This window comes from Chinchilla lanigera, unplaced genomic scaffold (genome assembly GCF_000276665.1).
Source record: "Chinchilla lanigera isolate Chin_1 unplaced genomic scaffold, ChiLan1.0 scaffold00003, whole genome shotgun sequence".
Taxonomy (NCBI): domain Eukaryota; kingdom Metazoa; phylum Chordata; class Mammalia; order Rodentia; family Chinchillidae; genus Chinchilla; species Chinchilla lanigera.
In genome coordinates this window covers 9313434-9335643 of record NW_004955404.1, presented here as the reverse complement: position 1 = coordinate 9335643, position 22210 = coordinate 9313434, and the positions used below count along the sequence as shown (strand labels likewise).

The 22210-nt window shown below is 35.9% G+C and overlaps 2 protein-coding genes across 3 annotated transcripts in view; one reads left to right on the top strand and one right to left on the bottom strand.

Annotated features, from left to right (window-relative positions):
- The window catches only part of Itgbl1 (integrin, beta-like 1 (with EGF-like repeat domains)), a 214305-nt gene extending 210068 nt beyond the window's left edge, over positions 1-4237 (top strand). Inside the window, exons 10-11 of the mRNA XM_005374034.2 lie at positions 2172-2285; positions 3384-4237. Coding sequence (XP_005374091.1) covers positions 2172-2285; positions 3384-3475 — 206 coding nt within the window. The 3' untranslated portion in view covers positions 3476-4237. The remainder of the gene's footprint in view (positions 1-2171; positions 2286-3383) is intronic.
- A 1489-nt stretch (positions 4238-5726) lies between these two features.
- Fgf14 (fibroblast growth factor 14) overlaps positions 5727-22210 on the bottom strand; it is a 625574-nt gene continuing 609090 nt past the window's right edge. For both annotated transcript variants that reach the window (XM_005374032.2, XM_005374033.2), the window contains exons 4-5: positions 14566-14764; positions 5727-10663 (exon numbers count right to left, since the gene is read on the bottom strand). In XM_005374032.2, coding sequence (XP_005374089.1) covers positions 10527-10663; positions 14566-14764 — 336 coding nt within the window. In that variant the 3' untranslated portion in view covers positions 5727-10526. The remainder of the gene's footprint in view (positions 10664-14565; positions 14765-22210) is intronic.

Genomic DNA, 22210 nt, shown 5'->3' with positions numbered 1-22210 from the left:
CCAGAAGCATGGGCAGTGAACAGAACTTTTTCCTGGCCAGCTGATAAACTTAAAGATGATATGTGAGATCTTTTCATGAACTGTGACCCTACAAAATCCATCATCATGATGAGTATTATGAATGTATAAAATCATTTAGTTCTGTTTTAGAAAGAATTTTTCAGTGTAAGGAAGATAATTGTTTTAGAAGCAACTAAAAGGAGTAGAATTCTTCAAACAGCCTTCTTTCATTTGTGGAAACAGAACACTAAATATTGTTCCTTTTGAGGCAATTTCTCTCATGATCAATGCAAAGTTCCATATTTTCCTTGTTGGCAGATATATCACTAACCCCTTGTCAAACAGGCAGTTGACTATTGAACATCTCCAGGCTTATGCATTTGGAAAAATTGAAGATTGGATTAAGATTTATTTGTTCCAATTAAGATTGGAACAAATAAATTCCAAAATAAGAGTACACTGTATTCAGATGAGAGGAAGAGAGAGCCACTGGACTTTGCAGAATGACCTAGGAAGACCGCCCTCAGGTTCCCGAGCAGCTAGCAGGTTGCTAATCAGTCAGCAGAACTGAAAGATATCTATAGTTTGCTCACAAGCCTGTAAATCAACACAGATTCTGAAGAAAATAAGCCAAAACTCAATGAAATTATGCTGTAGTTAAGCAAGAAATTAAAAATAAGTGTTACCACTGTTAATTTCTATCATTCTGTTTTGAAGCCCTGCATCATTTTTATTTTTGCTTTGTTTTGTTTTTGTCTATGTTGTTATTTTTTTATTCTCTTTGAAATAAAAATAAAAAGTACTACAAAAATAAATGTAAGAACAATTCTCATAATCACCTAATTCTGACTCTTTCCTTATATTGGAATAAGGAGTGATACAAGTTTAATTAGACCATTGGACATTCTTTCCCCTATCACGTGTATACTAGTTTCCGTATTGTGAAATACTACACCAGACTTCCTGCTTGGGACACATTAATCTGAACCCTTTTATGATATGTGTGTTAATCAGTTTATTGATAATTTTTAAGTTCCTATGTTCCAATAGAAGGACTCAGGATTGATGCCTGCCCCATCCACCTAATATATTTTGAACTTATATAAGTTTGGAATTTTGTCAAGTATGTCACAATGCTTCTACTACTGTACCTCATCTCAAAGTGATTTTTTGACCCGAAAAACTTATCAATAACCATCTGTTAGTACGAAGAAATCACAATTAGAAAGAAAAATCAACCCAAGAAAATGGAAGGACATTCTTTCTGATTTAAAGTTGCCTTTCTTGCTGTTCTGGAGAGTCTTACCATGTGAAGATTTTTTTTTTTAGCCTGTCATGAAAGCTATTTAGGCTGAGAGAACTTTCCTTTGAGACAACACTTAACTCATATATTATTGTTGATTTAAAATACACCACCAATAAAATTATTTCTTAGTAGCTAAGTATTTTAATCATCAAGCAGTAAGTTTTAAAAACGAGGAAGATGGTTAAAAAAAAAGAGGTAGGTTAAGTGGTAGGGTAAATGGTTGAACTTAGAGCCCCACAAACTGTGAACATTGGGCGACAAGATTAGAGCTAGCTTGGACTGTGATGGAGAATCCTGAGGACATAGTAAAAGAATTATAGCAATTTAGTTAACCACTCCCTGTATACATCTATGTGTGCCTCCTTCAAAAAATCATGTAAACAAAAATCAACAATTATGTGCCCAATAATTCAATAGTTATCTTAATTATAAAATGCATCTTTGTTTAATGGAATATACTACTGGATTCCTTTAAAGAATATGCACTTCCAGACTGAGACTCAATTCATAAAAGAGAAACTAAAAGGGGAAAAGAAACCATCTATTCTTTTACACACCTTTTTGAGAGACTGTCTATAAGAATCAGCCACATTCTGTTCTCATTGACATTTCAACCAGACTGGGCCACAGAACATTTGCTCAAGGCTAATTGCAACTGTCTCAATCTATCATGAAGGCTTTGCCAGATGACCTTTATGAATTACAGTAAGTAAAGCTCCCCTCTGAGAAACCAGCTATTCAATAAACTTTTACCTTTGGAAGATGGGTTATTAGAAGCCTATTGTCTGTGTGGCAACGATATTCTATTCTAGATGGAAACCTTTAGTTACATGGTGATGGCAAGTAATGCCCTTTGTGATTTCAGGTTCTTGTCACTGTGGAAAGTGCATTTGTTCTGCTGAAGAGTGGTATATTTCAGGGGAATTCTGTGACTGTGATGACAGAGACTGCGACAAACACGATGGTCTCATTTGCACAGGTGCAGTATTGAATACTGTAATTGTTCCATGCCACAATCTGCAGTGGAGTCAAATGACACCCAGCACACGGTGATTTAGGTGACAAGACAGGACAGGTTCCATATAAGCAGGGGACAGCTGTGAATGGGAAGTAACTATGAAAGAGAAAGTAAGCATTTGTAAATATTCACTGACAGAAAGAATTAAATCTATTCTATGATTTTGGGGGAAATTTCCACAAGGTAACCTACCCTATAAACTGACATATATGAATTAATATATATTGAAAAGAAATCTCTTGAGAATTATTTTATTTTTAGCGTGGTGTGGGAGATGGACTATTATTTTCAACAGGATCCAAGTGCTTACAGCTACTGTGTTGGTTGTTTTCAGGCGACAGCAGACATGTTGGGAGAGGAATCGACAAATAGAAAGGCTCACCTCTGTGATGATCGGTGCTATTCTATTTTGTCGAGCCTTAATAATGTCTTGTAAAATACATTTGCTTAGATAAGTTACAGGGAAAATGAAGTAATAGATTTTTCCCTTTTCATTTCTAGTTGTAGCTAAAAATGAATATGTGTATGGCATTAAATAAGCCATTTAATGTCTGTCACTCTTTTTTTTTTTTTTTTTTCCCAGTACCGGGAATCGAACTCATGAACTTGCACTTTCCAGGCAGGCGCTGTGCTGCTGAGCTAAATTCCCAGCCCCCTAATGTCTATCACTCTTATACAGGGTTCTCTTCTAGCTGTCCACCTGGCTTGCCTCATATTATGTCAGAGAGCTTTATGGTTTTTCAATATTTATTTGTAAATCAGGTACCACTTGTTCTCAAAGGAAATATAGAATTGGGACATGGTAGCCCAGCTGGAGCAATATAGGATAGTTACTACTTGATTCATAGATTATGGCTCCAAATAGGTGTCTGTCATTATTTGAAAGATCAGATTTTCTACAGCTGCTTAATAAAATACAATAATAAGATCATCATACAATAAACTTTAGAGAGGGTGAGTGAAACAATTTTCCTTATGAGCAGTTAGAGTTTATAATAGGATATTTTTTCTTGGTGTATTTTGACCATGATACTGATTCTTAGGTATATTTCATTGCAGGGAATGGAATCTGTAGCTGTGGAAACTGCGAATGCTGGGATGGATGGAATGGAAATGCGTGTGAAATTTGGCTTGGCACAGAATATCCTTAATAATTCCATGGAAGAGGAATGGATTCTTATCTTTCTAGACCATTAGAACATATAAATACCAAGGGAATCATGTATAATCCACCCTAGGACTGACTTAACAGACTATTGTATGTTTTTCTATTTCTGACTTTCTGAATGAAACCTGGCTACCCATTTAAGATGAGTTCAGAAAACTGATATAAATAACACTAGAAAGAACTATTCTTTCATAATTAACACTAGTCATTCCTAAAGGAGGCAATTTTGCCATGTAGAAGACATTCAGCCATGTCTACAGACAGTGGGTAGGAGGGTGTGCTCTGGGTATCTGACAGGCAGAAGCCCATGATAGTGTTAAACACCCTACAGTTCACAAGACTGCCCTGCAACAAAGAATTTTCTGGCTCCAAATGCCCTCAGTACTGAAATTGAGAAGCCCCATAGCACAGTTTTTAGAAAGCCACATTGCTACACAAGAATGGCATGTTAGAATCTAAGAAAAAGATCCAGTCTCACGTAAATCCATCAATCAGATTTTCCTAGGATTTCTTATCACTCAGCATCACCAAGAGGGGATAATGAAGAGAAACACACGAGGTGTGCTGTTGGGTTAAGGAGTCAACGAATCACAACCGCTTCTAAAGGGAAAAAACATGTTCCTATAGCAACTGAGTCACTGTCTCTCTTGCTTTAAACTCACAAAAGAAGATTCTCCTAAGATAAAGGAAGAAATTATGAAAAATGTACAATTTAACTTTTAAATAAATAATCATATAAGTTGTTTATACTCTGTGTCAATATATGCTTACCTATTGAAAAGCAACAACAATGAATTATTATTCAAGGATATTCATTTTGTTTCCTAAACTATCACATTTTTAAAACTGGGCAGTGACTACATGTGTGAAATATCATATTTCTTTCTCTATTTAATGTGGCCTTTTTAAAAAGACAATATTTAGTTAGAAATATGATGAACCTGAAATATGAATTAATTTACCTTAAAAGAGTCATTTTTCTAAAGGTCATGCAAAGAAGGCAAAAACAGCATGTGTAATAAACTGGCATCTATCCCAAAAGCTCAGAAAGGGACCCAAAAAATAGATATGGCTTAAATAGAAATTACAAATATTCAATCAGTGATAGAAAAAATGTTTATTTTCTTAATGGTGGAACTTTGCTCTGTGTGGAAATTCACATTGAATTATGAAAATGTACAATTATTGGAAATTCCCTTACATATATACAGGTAGGTCTACTTACATACATTAGTTTAGGCAACCTTTAATAATATAGAGCTAAAAAAGCACTTGTTTTCTAAATGTGAATTATTTTGTAAAGTCCTAAAATAATGTAGCAAAATCATTTCAATATTGTTTTAAGATGAAAAATTTTACTTGGAAATATTATATTTATGATGTAAATGTTCTGGAGCCATGGCTTGTACTTTATAAGCCCAATCATCAAAAATAAGGAGAATACGCACCCACCATAGTACTTAAAAATTTAATATTGAAAACTATTTTAACCGATGCTTATTTGTATAGTTCTAATATTTTCATAATTTAATAGATTTTTAAAATTCTTCTCTCTAACCTGAGATTAGGGAGTGAGACATATTAGTTTTATTTCTATTATTCAGCATGTTGACTGTTGTACCAGTTTTCTAAAATGAGGGAAATATATGTAGTCAGGAAACAATATAGATTACACTGTTTCCTCTTTTCTATACATACATTTTAAGCCTCAAACAAACCTACTATAACCATTTAATAGCAAATTTTATGGTTTATTTGATGGTGTCCAGAACTGGGCTCATTACATGACTTAGCCAGTATAGTACAAGTGGATCTTCAGGTTTCTTTACTGCGGTCCTCATGCTTCTATAAACAACTGAATAGTAAATGTCTTAGACTTTGTGAGTCACGTAATCGCTGTAGCATGCTCTTTTTTGATTGTGTGCACTGAATATTTTAAAATATATGAAATACAGTAAACAGAAGTTCATCCAAACAGTCAGTCCATACAATCACAGCTCTAGGGCTGGGTTTGGCTCAGAGCTGAGTATAGTTTGGCAAACCCTGCCCCACTGGCACTGCCTATAATTCCTTGTGGCTCATCACACTACCTCAGATGTGTCTTACTTTGTACAATTCTCCTTATGTCATTGTTCCTTGTCACTAACAGCAGCTACAACAAAAGTATTCTTTTTTAAAATATTTTCATTTCAAAAATTTCCTCAGCATTTCTGTATACTAAGAAAAAGATTTTATATGTTGGAGAAGTTATTTTACCTTAAAATTCAAAACGTGATTTGTCTTTATTTTTGGACAAAGATGAAAATATGTACAGTTAATCATGTCCCAGGAATAAATTACAACTTATAGAGCAAAACCTGAGCTATAAGTCATAGAGTACCTAAACTCTAATGCGTACTTTTTCTATAAAAACAGAAATATTTTTTTCACTTCTTTCTGTCTGCTATAGTAATTGTGTGTGTGTATATATGAGTGTGTGTTACACTCTAACAATGCCAACATCAATATATTTGTAAAGAAGTGATTGAATTTTCAGGATTTATATGGAAAGAAAATACAGTTATATGTAAAATTTTAACTTACACCCCTCCTAAATGTGAATTTGTTCTTTGACTTTTGATTGCATTACTAAGATAGAGCCTTCACTCTTTAAAAAGGCAGAAAAAGGACACATTTGTACTCAATGGGGGAAAAGTTTTATTGTAGTTTTAAAAAATTGCAGTGAGATTAATGTCAATTGGGAAAGAGCCAAGAAATTCACTCATGGTGCTGGCACTAACGCTACCTGTTTGGCAAGCCTTCACTGAAGAACACCTCCACAGGACTTTTTATACTATAAAAGTCAACCAAAGTCCTAAAAATAAGGAAAAGAATCATTGTACCTGCCTTTCTGCGCTCCCTGAGGTTACCTACAACCTAGAGCAGTGGCGGTGAACTTCTGGCATGAGTGATGCAGGAGGCTGTCTGCTGTCATTCAGAGCTCTAGAAGGTTCATAATTCCTGCTCTAGAGCACATTGAAAGCAGTGATCTTACCATCACAACTCCAACACAACCTGCCAGGAGACTTTAGAAACAGACTGCATGACAACCAAGGAAGAAACCAAACCAAAATATAAATAACTAAGCCTTGATTTGAAGATTCAACTGTCAAAACTTTGAAACTCTACTGTTTTCCAGAGTCAACCAACTCATGTCACCTTATACCCTAAGAAACCTGAGCTATACAATGTATTTTACTCCAAAGTAAAATGACTTACATTCTTAATTTTGGTCCCCCTGAATTTCGGAAAATGAGTAAGCCTGAAATTAATTTTTCCCTGGATATCCCTTCTTCCTAAAATAAAGTTGAAAATAATTCTTAATTATTTTCATCTCCTTCTAATCTGAATCTCAGTCAATCTCTCTCTCTCTCTCTCTCTCTCTCTCTCTCTCTCTCTCTCTCATCCAACATGAATTACCTTCACAATATCAGGAAGAAAACTATAAATGAAGTAATACATGTGTAACTTAAATAACAAAAAAGTTTTTGTTTTATGTTTTTTTGTTAAAAAAACTAAATCTGCTACTATCATCTTGATAAAATGATTGTTGTAGTGCGTTAAGCAGCAATTAAGCAAGTGGCCGGGTATGATAAAGAAACTCTTATGAGTTGCCAAGGACTTAACAGAAGCACTGGAGCAGGAGTCCTTTGGGCCCACTGTGCATCTGAGCCACCCCTTCCCCAGAACAATAAAAACACACATTTAGAGCAAGAATCTCTAAATTCACCAAGTTTCATAATGAAATGATACTAAATTCTGTTTTACTCTTTACATAGGATGGACCACTTGCATGTCTTCTGTAATTTTTCCAAGTAGGGTGGTAGCAAATTTTAGAAAGTAGACTTATTATAAAAATGGTGGCACTTAAAATATAAAAACTTAACATTTTTGAGTATTGTTGAGGGTGGGCAGAACACTCAGCTACCCTAACAAATCAGTAGGAATAACCCTCCCATACCAGATATGCATGCAGAAAGAATGGGATATTAGAGAGACTTGATGCAATGGACATATGTACATAGAGATACAAAACACGTGTTCTGTAAATACAAATGAATTCCATCAGATTTACTTTACAGAACATCAAGAGTGACAGATTGCACTGAATAACAGCAAACTTAATTTCTGAAGGAAAAAAAATGAAGTCTTATCCTGGAAGATAGCAAGAGAGGTATCATCAAAGAGCTAAAATTTTCTTTGGCATGGTAAAGGGAGATTGAGTTTACCAACTTATTTACATGACATTTCTCTATATATGTGGGTGATGCAATGTCATTTTGTTACATAAAGTTGTTTGATGTTTATTCATATGCCTTCATATAAATATTTTATTCAATATGTTGTATTTGCAAATACAACAAATGGTAGTAAACACAGAAACTGTACAATGCAGACAAACTTCGTATGTAATTGAGTGATACATACCAACAGTTCTTCATACACAGGTTCCTACTACATGCAGTTCGTCGGTGCTGTCCTCTTGCCATGCAACAGGTGAGACGAGACACAGAGTAAATGATCTAACTAAATTACAAGTAACAAGGACCCCTCTGCAATATGTCTAAACATGTATTAGATAAAAGTACTCTGACATCCACTCATCGTGATAAATGCCCTTATAGAACACCCATAAAAAAATGGTAGACATTTACATAAATCTGTCATTTACAAAAATAAATCTTATCTTAATTTTAACCAATAAACTGGCTTGCAAGGGATAAAGAAACCACGAGTAGGCTGATTATCAAAAACATATAGTTGGAGTCATGTGTGTGTTTGTGTGTGTGTGTGTGTGTGTGTGTGTGTGTGTGTAGTGGTGTCAGCAGTGTCTACAAGCCCATCTAATTGGAAATACAAATTATTCATAGTTTGTTGCATATTATGGGATATATGTCTTTCCTAAATAATTGATTCATGGATTTCATCTAATACATTTTTAATTTATCCTGTTAAAAACAATAGGTTTCAAAATGGTACGACACCAAATTCAGAATGGTCAAAGGAATTATTTTGTTGTATTTGCAGTTTAACATTATTGACAGATCTACTCCAATGTTAGCTAACTTTTTTATTTATTAAAATGGAATCCAATATGAAAATGAAATAAGCATGAACATTAAATTGATACTGAACTTTTAATCAGCTAAGCAGGCCAAAAATTTTAAATGCTGGGCAAGGGCTGCCATGGGGATTTATGAAAGCAATGACAAAATAATTTCCCAGTAAATACAGTGCAGATGGGGGCAAACGGCAATTGGGTTATCCTTCCACCTGGAAATAATAAAAGGCCAGTACATTGATCTCACAGATTGTTTTCTGTAAACGAGGTTCGGTTTGGTCTCAATTAACTCTTCTGAGAAGAAAACATTGAATTTTATTAAGAGTACACAGAGTTAACAAATATATTTCCAAACAGTTGAGTACTGAACATTGTGAAGCTCATTACATCCAGTGTTGAACATTTTGCATGGACTCTACACTGGTTAGTCAACTATTTCTGACCCTCGTTGCTACACTCTTCCATAAGCACAGTTTAGCAGTAGTCACTCCAAAAGGAAATTAAGAAAGCAAAATAAAAGCAAATAAACCAGTGGCCCCCAAACCCCATCTTTGAGTGTGTTGGTTTGCCTTTATTTTTTTTATCTAGGATAATTCTGAGATCATGGCAAGGCACCTCTAACCCAGCCAGGGAGCAACTGGGGACCCAGAGGCTGAGCTACAGGTATGTACTGGTGAGGTCCATGGTACCGGACTCAGCATGCTGAGCTAAAAAAAAAAAAACAAAACTTTTTTCCTAATACGTCCAGTTTAAAAACTTGTCATTAAACACCAAAAATAGTAAAGTCTAATTTATACCTAACGTTTGCATTGCTGCTGCAGAAAAGAACTCAACAGCCGCCTTGCCCATGCTTGGCTGGGTATGAGTGGGACGCAGCCCAAAACAGGGATGGCATTAGTTTGGTTCGTTAAAAACAGGAAGGAGTTGATTGGAAATGGATTTAGGTAGCGCAATTCTTCATAGGTGTTAATGATTGATCCCCCCTTTTTTCCCAGTAATGAAGATTAATAGATGAAAAATGAACCTTAATCAGGCCTACGAGGCCTACAGAATTCTTTGGACCCACTTTCTCAAAAACCAGTGGGTCTCGCTCGCTGGGCAAGGCAAATGTTACCATTACCAGTAAGCTTGTGATATGTAGAAAACACACACACACACACAGAAACTAGAGGGCATGTCAAACACATATGCAGAGCTTTCCATGGCCAGTGTTTGACCCTCATCCCCTCCAGCCAATGCCAACCTAGGGAGCACAGTATCTGCTATCAGATAGAGCGTATATGTGTGTTTAATCAGTAATGTGAGTCAGAGACAACATTCTTAATCTTAGAGATGCAATTTGTAATAATAGGTGTAGAAGGCTTCCTGATTCCCTGATTGCTCTCCGAACTAAGCCAACTGCAACATCTCAGATTTAGAGGAACACGATCCCTGCGAAAGGTCACAGACAGTGGAGCGAGCAGCCCTGTAAAAACGAGGAGGAGAGAAATCCATAATAGCACAGTTTTACAGCTCCTAACTAGAAATTACTCAGTATTATTGGTGTGCTACAAAATTGAACTTAAACACATGGATTTTGCCGAAACAGGACTCAAAAAGGATTATGGGTAGCTGTCAGCAGGCAAGGAATCGAGTACTTGTGAAGTATGTCATTCACATGAAGTGTCACAGTCACAGAAAAGATAGTAAAAAGGCATTCCATATCTGGTAGGGCATTCCATGGTCTGAGTTTAGCTGGTTGTCCAGGTATCTTCTTGTGTGGGGCCACAGGTTGAGATTTATCCATTTGCAACAAAGAAGTTCGGGGATAGCAAAGGGAAAGCATTCACGTGCTCCCCACCTGCTCCTCAGCCCCGGGAGAGGAATGTCTGGGAAGGATAAATCACTCAACTGTGCTCAGGACGAGAAAGTCACACCACCTGTGAGGATCTGGCTATGTGGTCTTGCTCTTGTTGACTGGTTTGCCTCCATTCATTATTGCCGACGCGCTTGTGCTTTTACTTGGCGTCACCCCAGTTTTCGGGACCGTTTCACCAACATCATGCAAAGATGGTTCTCGGTACATGGCAACTAGTGAGGGGAAGAGAGGAGGAGGAGAAGGTAACGTTGCCTGGTAACGTGCAAGAATGGCCCACCTGTGCATGCAAAGGAGCTCAGTAGTTGGCCCATTTTTCTCCTCTTCCCTCATGAAAATAATCCCATTGTGTGTGTGTGTGTGTGTGTGTGTTCAGTCTCAGGTTCTTTGGTTTACACACACACACACACACACACACACACACACACGTCAACCATTTAAAGAGAAAAGAAAATCTCTGGCTTCCTTTCCACTGCACACTGATTCAACACTTGAACTTCTCATTTTAATTTTTCTTCTTGAACTGAAGTATTTACACCCTAGGTCATTAAATTATTTTTCTCCCAAGTGGCTCAAAAGCAATGTAGTTACACTAGTGTCAGCTTCAAAGCAATAATAAAGAACTCCCTTTCCTTAAGGCAGAGCCTTCCAGAGATGATTGTTCCGATTTTATTTCCCACACTCATGGAAAGAGAACCTTCAAAAATTTAGGGCAACTGTGTGGCCTTTAAATGTTTTATGCCTCATTTTCTGTTATATTATTAAACCCCCCATAATGGAGATATCATGTAGGGCAGAAGTGGAGAATGGCAGGAGAGCACAGAGAATAATGCCTGAGGGAACTGTCTGAACAGGATCTGGTAACAAAGTCACCATAGTTCCTGGGACATATTAGAAATCGAGTTCAGAGTCCCAGGAAAAGGCTTTTAGGAGTACGTGATGCTTGGGGGAAAACTAGTTGAGTTAAAGCCATCTACCATCAGAAACCCAAGTAAAGAAGCTACCCCCCTGCTTTGTAAGTTGAAAAGATTCAAGGTTATTTTTGAAGAGCCCTTATGTTGAGTTAGCATGAACTACCTGAGGTATCCTCTCTCTGCACGGAGGCAGAATTTTGCCTCATCCATGCATCGGGTGAATTTTCAGCAGCTTGTAGATTAAAAATGCAAATGGACATTGGGCCTATATTAAATGACAAGGTGGTAGAAGGAACTAATCTATGTCCTTGAAATACATCCCACTTTCTCACTTCCTAAATTAGGAAGTAATAGTATGAAATTATTGACTTGGGCTATTTCTTTGGTAAAGTTGCATAAAAGATATGAATGCTCTATCAACAGTAAATCAAGTACCCATTTTGCCCTGACATTTCTAATAATATAATTCACAGTTTGTATCAGTTTTGAAAAGTTGAAATTAATATTATGTGATAACCTCTGTCATCATAGTGCCTACTCCCTCAGTTGCTTTTTTAGTTTCTCACTGCTAATTATTTGAATATATGAGAAAAAGGACTATTTCTCTTCCTCACATATAAACAAACATACACTCAACACTCAGAGACAACAGTTTGATATATGTCTGGAACACCAGATAATATTATTATATTACATCATTAGTATCTCATTATTTCCTACGGGCTCCAAAAACTAACTGCTTTTCACATTTTGCCTCAGGTAAGTGACACAAAGGTCCTTTTCTTTTTTACCATATTTATACAGTTAAGAGATAAAGTTTTATAAATTTAGTCTATTCCTGTCTATATTCAAAACATAATATTAGTGAAAAAAGACCAAAGAAGGTGGCAAATCAAACAAGGTTTTTGTAGAGCTCTTATGGACAGTTTTTTATTTTGTATCTGCATTTGCACATTGGCAAGTCTGATGGAATTACATCAGAACTGCTTGAAAAATAAAGTCCAATCATGGCTATGTTGTTTAGGAAAAACAGAGAAATCCCTAACATTTTATCCCAATTTTCCTTATGATTTACCATTTAATGAAAATCATTCACTCATCTATCAGAGTATAATGCTGGCTTTCATAGGTAGGCCCTAATGGCTAACTGGGCTTCAATTAATTGTTTTAGAGAGAAATTTAAGACTGAGATAAAGTTAAAATATGAAACTATAAAGATATTAACCAACATGAGTAGTTTCCCAAATTTAGAGAAATAAATCTTATACACTCACAGATCATGACAAATTGACTGTTCAAAGCTTCAGATGATCTTAATCCTGATTAGAAAATATATTATAAAACTAATATGTATTTCTCTTGATGGCTAAGGAAATTGAGCTGAACTAGCTTAAAATATTTATTCAGTTATTATAGATCTGATCTTCTGCAAGAAAGTGAACAAAAGTATACGAATAGAAACATCTAAAATATTAAAGTGGGCTTTATGCAGGAATTATTGCAATGGGAGAAAAGAGATCTCAGTATAGGATCTCAGTTCTATTCTGCACACAGACAGGACGGATGGGATGTTAGTTCAGGAGCAGGGATGGAATCAGTGTATGGAAAAAACCCTAAGAGGAAACATCAGAGAGAGGAGCTTCTAGTGAAACAGAATCCTAAAAGGATTCATGCTGAAGACAGGTCAGTGTGGTCAGATATCAAGGGTTGGGTGGGAGGATCTGATGAAATGTTAAAGATGATGAGATCTGAAGTGAGAGATTCTCTCTACAGTGATTGGCAAGATCCTTTCCATACCTGGGTAATACAAGCCAGACACGAGCACACCAAGGTCAAGGCCTGGAAGGTGAACAGGAGCCCGACTGAAGTTCAGGCAGTAGAGGGGCCGTGGGGTTGGGAAGCCAGTAAAACTATGGCATCACATTGGGACCAGTCACGGTTTGAAGTGAAAGGAATGAAATTATTTTAAGTGTAGGTATCATGAGCTCTTTGAATGACAATATGGATTTTCCAGCTAGGAATGAAAATGCCACCAAAACTTCTAACCTGCTTTAAATTTTTAATAAGTTCAATATTAATCATTATAACCCACATATAAAGACCCTTCAGGGTACCTGCTTCAAAAAATTCAAGGGGTCTGGAGATTGAAGTACTGATATGTGATATCCCCAGACAGACAGGTTTTGTCTTGCTATGACCTTGCAAGGGGGCATCTCTAGCACTTACATGAGACCCTGGTGGGGCCTAATTTTTTGGTTCTTGTAGTACAGAAAGGTGACTTTGGTGACCACGAGGACTTTGACTATAGTGAGATTTTCTTTTCCTTGCTTCTGTTTTCATTTCTTTAGAAAACACTTTTGAATGGCCTAAAAATCAATTTTTTGTGGTTCTCAACAAATGTTGCATAGATAGAAGTAAATGACCCTTCTGGCAGAATTGTGAGAAAGGTACAGATGTTTCTAATTACTTAACAGAAGTTTTTCACCTGTTCCTTGGGATCTGCTCACAGTAAATGTGAAGGCTCCATTGTTTATAAGGGATGCAGATAAATTTTTAAAAATTTGTGCATTTGGAAGGAAACATCTGATGTCCACAAGATCTTTAAGGGTAAAGTTACTATTACTTTGTTTTTTTAAAATTATAATTCACACATATGTAATTACTGGTGCCTAAATGACTAAAATGGGAAAATACTTTGGATTCCATATGCAAAATTTATTTTTACTATACTTATCATAAATTTGTAATAACATCAAATATATAAATAAGTTTTTCAATTAATGAGTTAAAAGTACCTGGAGGTTGAAGTGGTTGTGGCAGTTAGGATTAGAACAAAGTATCCCAAAATATATCATCAGTAGTACACACACACACACACACACACACACACACACACAGTACTTGAAGGACACAGTATTTCTTCCTCCCTCCCTTCCTTTCTTTCCTTGTGGATTGAACTCAGGGCCTCACACATGCTAATTATCATTGAGCTACACTTCCAGCCCCAGGAAGCTTAAATGAACAATTTAAGCATACATTTGTGCAACTACCATCCAGATCAAAGTAAAGGGCATTTCTAACAAAAAGAATTAAGCACAAGAAATGAGACACTATGAAGATTCCCTTTAGCCAGGGCAGACTCATCAATGTAAAAACTACACGGGGTGATAAATCCGATAAGCATAATGCACACACACACTCACCTTCCAATGGCTTGGGTAGAAAATGAGCTGCTGGTTTGGTTTTCTTTACTCTGTTTCCTTTCATAGCTTGCCCCTCCTTATTTAATCCCAAAAACCAGGCTCTACCAGATTCCTGTTGTCTGTACAGCATGGAGGAGTAGATTACATAATAGTTTTCAAAAACAGACTCTTTAAACTTGCATTCAGGGGTAAAAAGTTCCTGTTGAGAGAACAGAAAATGAAAGTTAGTGGAAGGAACTAAATTTTCACAGTGCTTTCCACTTAAGCACGGAAATTCACCCAGCATGGTGAGAAAATGTCATCCCTCTGGCAGAGATAGCTAGATATGCTTCTCCTGAAGTAAACATTTATCTACTTGCTCCTTTCAAAACAAAAAGAATTGAGAAGAATATGTTATATTGGGAATACTTGTACCCAAAGTATGGATGTCCTTTAATAAAACAAATAGAAGTCATAAGCAGGCCAAATACTTTTGGTAAAACAGCAGAGCTCAACCAGATTATAAACAGACAGGGATAATTAAAGAACCATATATATTCATAATAAAGTAAACAAAAGTAAAATGTATGTGTCAGATATTTTCTAATCTACACAATTTACATATTTCCTTAGGCATAATCCTGTGATACTCTTAACAATTGCCAGTTGTTATTTGGATCAATGACATTGTCGGTGGACACATTTTTCCTATAAAATATTCAAGTGAAATTTCAAAGCAAATCCATGACAATCAGCAGGTACACAATTTAGCCACCGGAGATTTTGCTGTGTGACCAGCTGAGGCCAGAAGCCATGTTAGCTAATCACAGTGACAGGAGCTGAAAGTACTTAATTTTCCCCGTTAAATACCCATTGTAATGCTAGAAGGTCAATATCAAGAGCTGCACTGAAAGAAAACCACATAAAGTTTTCAGAAGAGTTAAGCCTGTTAAATACTACTAGGCTCAGCCATGACCATCACTGATTGACATACAGCAAAAGGCTTACTAATTTCAGATTATCATTAATACCACAAATACTCATAGATAATGATATATAATTCATAAAAATTCTTATTGTGAAATGAATGATAATAAATATGATGATTAATATATCCATAAAAATATATAAAGTTGCAGTCTACATGCATTGTGGTAGACTCCTATTAAATGTAATTTAAACACTGAAGATCCTAATACATACCATGGAAGACAGGCAGTTTTCATCAATGTTTTAAATAAGCTTAACAATGGATTATTCCTTATATACATGAAACACAGGTGCAAAACAGCTTTATTATCATTGATTACTTTAATAAAATCACTGAACTCAAAAACATACACAGATTTTCATTTAATCTCAATATATTTTACAATTATAGAAAATAAGGTCTGTTTTTCTTTTTAAAAAATATGCATAGATTCTGAAAAACCATTTAGGATCTCAGCAATAAAAATCTCTAAGGTGAATTTATACTAACTATAATAAAGAATGTGCTATAATTATACATAGTAACTCCCTTCCAATGTTTCCCATAGAGTCACTAATCAGATGATGCTTTTAGCAAGATGCAATTTATGTGCTCTGTAACTAACAAATTCACTAAGAGTAAATAGTTTTCCAAGGGAAATGGATCTTTCAAATGGAAGATTTTTTATGACAGAGGTAATAGATAAATCTATCAATAAGATGAGATTCAAAGAGTCAGAAGATAGGTTAGTGTGATCATAAGTAGTGACCTGTCAACTTGATTTAAGAACTGCCTAATGGATTAGTAAATTCTGGTGTGTTCATGGACCCATGACATGTAGGCCAGCCAACTGATAGGGGAAGAACTAACTGGGATGTGGGTGGCATCAACCAATAGATTTGTAGCTTGGACAAAATGAAAAGGGAAAGGAAGAAGGAAGTGCCTTCACCTCCTTTTGGAAGAGCTTCAGTCTTTGTCATTGCCTTTGAATATTGGTCTTCTGTTCCTCAGACTTCTAATACACTCTTCAGCTGCCTAATGCAAACTCACAAGTTGACTCTACAAGGAGCTTCTAGGCCTTGTCTGGGTCTCTAGTTCTCCAGCTCACAGCTGGCCATTTTGTATTCTTCCATCTAAATCCTGAAGATGGTCATTGGCACTCTTTTGCCTCTAATCCCACAAACCAACACACATTTAATATTGAATCTGTTCCTCTAGAGAGCCACAACTAATACAGGTAACCTCCCACCAAAGCAAGTTGTATAGATCTTCATTTATTTCTTCTAGATGATGCTACCTCAGGCTGAAATAAGATTCCATTGAAACAAATGTCTTGGCTTTCCAATTAATTCTAGTTCTCCAAGTATCCTTCAACTAAGTCTAAGGTTCTCACTAACAAACAATACATTAGCTGAGGCAGTTTTTAAGACTTCCTTCAGAAAAGAAAAAAAAAACCTGATGAAGACAAAATGGAGTGCTATAAATTTAGCTTATCCCCAAAGACCATACTCCTTGATATTGAACCTTCTATGACAAATAGGTGAGACTTTGACAGGTGGCTTGTCTTTTCATTGAGGCTGGCCAACGCTTGGATAAGCGTTCTATCTACTGGTTAGAATCTGTTTGAAAACCACTGAGGAGTGAAACAGGAAGAGTCACTCAGATAGGTCACTCAGAAGAGTTCAGTGAAGATGGCACCTGTCTTCTAGGGCATGGGTTTTCTGGCCAATGCCTGCTTCATGCTGATGTGAAGGGATCACTAATGCTCATTCTTTATTTATGGACACCAGCACCTCCTATTAAATGTAATTTAAACATAGTTCTGAAAATATAGATGCACAAAATAGTTTACATCTCAGTTTTGTCTGACCATTTCTGCCTCATGTACAAAACATGGTGAATACTTCTTGCGTCACTGTCAGCAAACTCGGAAGGTAGTGTCTTCACTCTGAATTGACTGATTTGAATATGAAGGAGAATGAAGACTGTAGGTTCAGAAGGGGTAATTTATCCCAGTGGATACCTTAAGGACTTCTGATCCCAATTCTTCTCAGCTGTATGTCTGCATTTTAGGATTTTAAGTCAGTCAATTTCACAGCCTCTTTTTGTGATTTCACAGGTATGCGATTCTGTTGCTTTAAACAACTAAGAACCATTGCCTACATAATGAAGGTACAGATTGATTGATACATTTTTAGCATTTTTTATTGTGGTCTAAACAGTTAAATCATATACACAGAGATTTGAACAAAATATTCATAGACTTTATGTCTAGTAAATTTTCTTAAGACTTTTCAAGAACTTATTCTATTCCTCAAAGAATTAAACACAAGATAATGGCAGTACTCTCATGAGAAGCAATAGAATGAGAGTTGAGGCACTTACTATTTATTTGGTATCATAAGGGACAAATATATTTCCATGTGTGCAAACAGAAAGCAGCAGAACAACTGAACACTGTCTGTGCAGCCAGACCTCCAGGGTTCAATCATGGTTCTGCTACTTACTAGCAGTGTGTACTTGGGGAAACTGCTTAATTTCTCTGGGATTTAGATTGTCAGAGGACAAAAAATATAGGCTAATGAGATAGTTGGAAGGATTGGCTGAATATATGTTAGAAGAGCACTGGCAAAATGGTAAACACTTAATAATTATTCTAAAGTAGACCCAGTATTATGTACAATAAAAAATGTACAATAGGTGTTTTGATTCTATCAGACATCTTGACTCTATCAAAATTCCAGCAAATCATTAGTTAAGGAGCACAGTAGTATACTAAATGTTGGGCTGACCATCAGATATACCAAAAGAATAAGACTAGTCATTAATGTGATTTTTAAAATAAAGGACAGTGTTATGGTAGACTTGCATTTAAAATGCTAGAGTGATTATAGGTGGAATAATGGTATTGTGAAAGATGAGCAACAGAGAGTGTCCTGCTCTATTTTGAGAATTTCATTTGTGCAAAGCTGCTGGCATTGTGGAGCCAAAGTGGAGAATGCTGTGGATGGGAAGACAGGATTGAGAGATGTGATACAGCTTCCTGTACATCAATAAACAAATTGTACCTCTTGCAAATGAAAGGAAGACAGGTAGCATTCTTGAAAGAGCAATGAAATGATCACATGACCTGATTAGAATTTTTTAAATATGAAAGTGTTTGCAGTGAGCAGAATAGGGTTGAGAAGTTTAGTGCTGTTTCTACATTACTCTGATGACTCCTGGTGTTCTGCAAAACGGACTAAAAAGCTGTTTGTAAAATGTGTCTACGTGTGTTTTCAGGTTAATTGTTAGCATTAACATAATACATGCAGAAGCAAGGGTGCAAAGTAAGGGAGAAATATTCCCAGAATTATGACACATTATTCAATGGAGTTTTGAAGTCCCTGGTAGCCAGGACAAAATGAGAAAAAAATATTATAAAAACTATTCAAGAGAGAAAAATCTTTCTCTTCTCTTGGCACTGACTTCTAAAAGTTATTTCTTTACAAAGGAACTATAAAAGTGACATTGATCATCACAAAGAAAAAATGCCCTTGATAGAAGATACAGTAAAAATTTTGGTTCAAGTCCTGTAATATGTTTCAGGCAGACTGAGTGCATTGAAAAAGTCCAATAAGTGAAATTTGAAATAATTGTAATTGAACAGATCTCCCCAGACCATGTGAACATGAGGGACCACGAACCCAAGTGACTCAGGAGCAAAACGAGGCAGCCCGAACACTCGGAGGACGAGTGCTCAGCGCCTGACTCAGGCTCTGCCCCCGGGGAGACAAAGACAGCGATGGGTGTAATAGTACAGAAGCGGCTGGTTCATGTGGGAAAATGAAAGCCTTCATCATGGGTCTTGTTTTTGAAAGTAAGAAATCCTAGTTTCTACATAAAATCTCCTTTTCAGGTGGCAATTCTTTAATATTAAGTGGGCCAAGGGGTTGAGCAGACCGAGAGGCTGAGATGTAGGCCTGTAGGCCTCCTGCTGGAGACCTGACTGGAGAACGGATAGAAAATGACTGCAGACAAAGGGAACCCAGGTTGCTCCTCAGTGCAGCTACAATCTAGTTTATGGTTTTTACACGCTTGCCTAATATAGTGATTACGACAATAAAGCACCCTAAAAATGGCAGTTATAATATAAAAATGCTTATTTGAATTTAGGCTTACAGGTAAGCTCTTTGAAATTGCCAGACTGTGATACATAAGGTATTTGCCGCATCTTTTTTCCTCTTTCCTTCTTATATTTCGATCCAGTGCCACCTCAGCAACAAAGGGAACACCTGTTAAGTTCCAGTAGAAGCTTAAGTATTAATTTGCACCAATGCCAAACTAAATCATCACGTCACAGAACAGAAAAACTCCACAATTAACACAGAAATTCCCTATCTCCTTTGATGTTGTGGTTGTTTTTGAAATGAAAGCGCCATCTGTGGTGTACTTATTATCACAATAGTAGCAGCAGAATTCCTCTTAGGGAAATGTCTCTGTTTAGGAAAATACCCTGGTAGACCATTTGCTTGTATAAAGACAGGCTTCTGGGCGCCATAGAAGGAGGGGGGCAGGAATGAGAGAGCCACAGTCCACAGTTCCTAAGGAGTGAATTAGTCATAAACCCAGGAGATCTGTCAGAATCACAACTTCAGCACTGAAACTGACCTTCAAGATCAAAACCAGTCATTAGGCAAACTGTAGCCTTCAGGACAAAAACAGCTCCCACCAGTTTTCGTAAGCGAGGTTTTACTGGAAAACAGGCACTTCTGTGTGGTCACTTAACGTCTATGTCTGCATTCGTGTTACCAAGCTTAGAGACAGATAATCTATACAGAGGTCATATGACCTATACAGTTTAGGATGTTATATGGCCTTTTGCTTAAAAAGTTTGCAAAACCATAGTAAGATAAATTTTGAGGACTTTCTTAATTAGAAGAGGGATTCTTAATCCAATATTGGAATCTTAAGATGCTAAGTGTTCCACAGTTAAACTTAGACTGCACACATTTTCAAGTACTAAAATAAACATGGTTACTGGAATTGGGTCTTTGGAAAAGACTTTAGGTTCTCTTATGAGTCTGGGTTTCCATGAAAGATACTCAGTAACCCACAAGTTCCACTTATTTTGTCACCCTGGTGGGAAATGTGACTCAATGAGGATTATGTTTTGTTCAGATCTCCAAGTTTGCCTAGCACCATCACTTTAAGGAGAAAATGCAGAAAGGAGCACACTGCTAAATTTTCAGCATTTGTTAGTTACAAGTCATTTCCAAATTAGATTACAAACGGAGAATGGAAAAGTGATATTAGACACACAGTAGCAAGGAGCACATAATAAACATATCATAAATGCTTGCTCTTAAGTTTTTTATTAACCTATTCCCCTCCCACAACTGCCCTTTTTTTTTTTTTTTTTTTTTTTTTTTTGGTTTTTCTCCGGTACTGGGAACCGAACTCACGACCTTGCGCTTGCCAGGCAGGCACTTTGCCGCTGAGCTAAATCCCCAGCCCCACAACTGCCCTGTATTAATCATGATCCTGCAGTTCTCAGTAGGAGTTTCCTCCTAAGAATTAAATCAAAAGAGAGGAAACCTTAGGTTCTAATTCATGCTTGGAAAATAATTTTAAAATCACAAAAGTACTTAAAAATATTAAATAAGACAATAGAGGTGAAAAATAATTTGAAAACTATAAGTTGAGGTGTAAGTTGTATATCTATATTTATAAACTATAAATGGACTAAAAAAAACCCTCAAATGTTAATTGTTATGAGCAAGGTTGCTAATTATTCTTAACAGGTTCTAAACTGATTAGGAACTTGAGATGCAAATGCTAATTGTTTATTTCATCTTCAGTCCTTTTCTCCTTTTCTACATCTTGGAGATGTGGACTACAGAAAATTAACCTGAGGTCAACAGATTTTTCCCAACTGCCTTAACCACCTAGTTGTATAACCTATTGTATCTTAGAATGATACTGTTCTGAAACTACTCAGTTTCTTAAAGAATGAAATGCATAGTGCTATTATAAAGGAAAAACATATATGAACATTTAAAGAGATTTTAGAGTCATGAAGTTTGAAAGAGAAAATATTTATAGTTAACACTCAAAACAGACATTTAAGTTGCCTAATGCATTTCAGGTATTTGAAATACTATATAATCACAAATTTATTATAATGAGCTATGACTAATGCCTATAAGGGAAAATTAGTAAACTGTATATATTCTTTAAAAAAATGTATATTATATGTGTTTAAGAGACAGCTTTGATTTAGCAACAAGACCCAGTGAAATTAAGTATATTCCCACCAATACAGTAGTCTCCATAAATACTTATATTTATAGGACCAAATGCTATTATACATGTAGTTTCCAAGGAAACAAAATTGCAAATGAAAGCGCTTTTTTTCCAGTAACAATGTTACCCAACATTTAGAGATTAGCATCTTTAAATATATCAAATTATTTATTAAATTATTTTAAGACATTTTAATTTTTGGTTTACAACATTTATGTTTTATAATTTATTTGTTTAATGATTAAATATTAATAAGTATTTGATTTAATGTTTCATTTATTTAACATAAATATATATTATACATTAAACTATATACACATATGTCACCTTTAAAAATAGGTAAGAATATATATTTTCTGTAAAATTAAGAGATATGATATTCAGCAACCAACAGCAATGCAAAACCCCAAG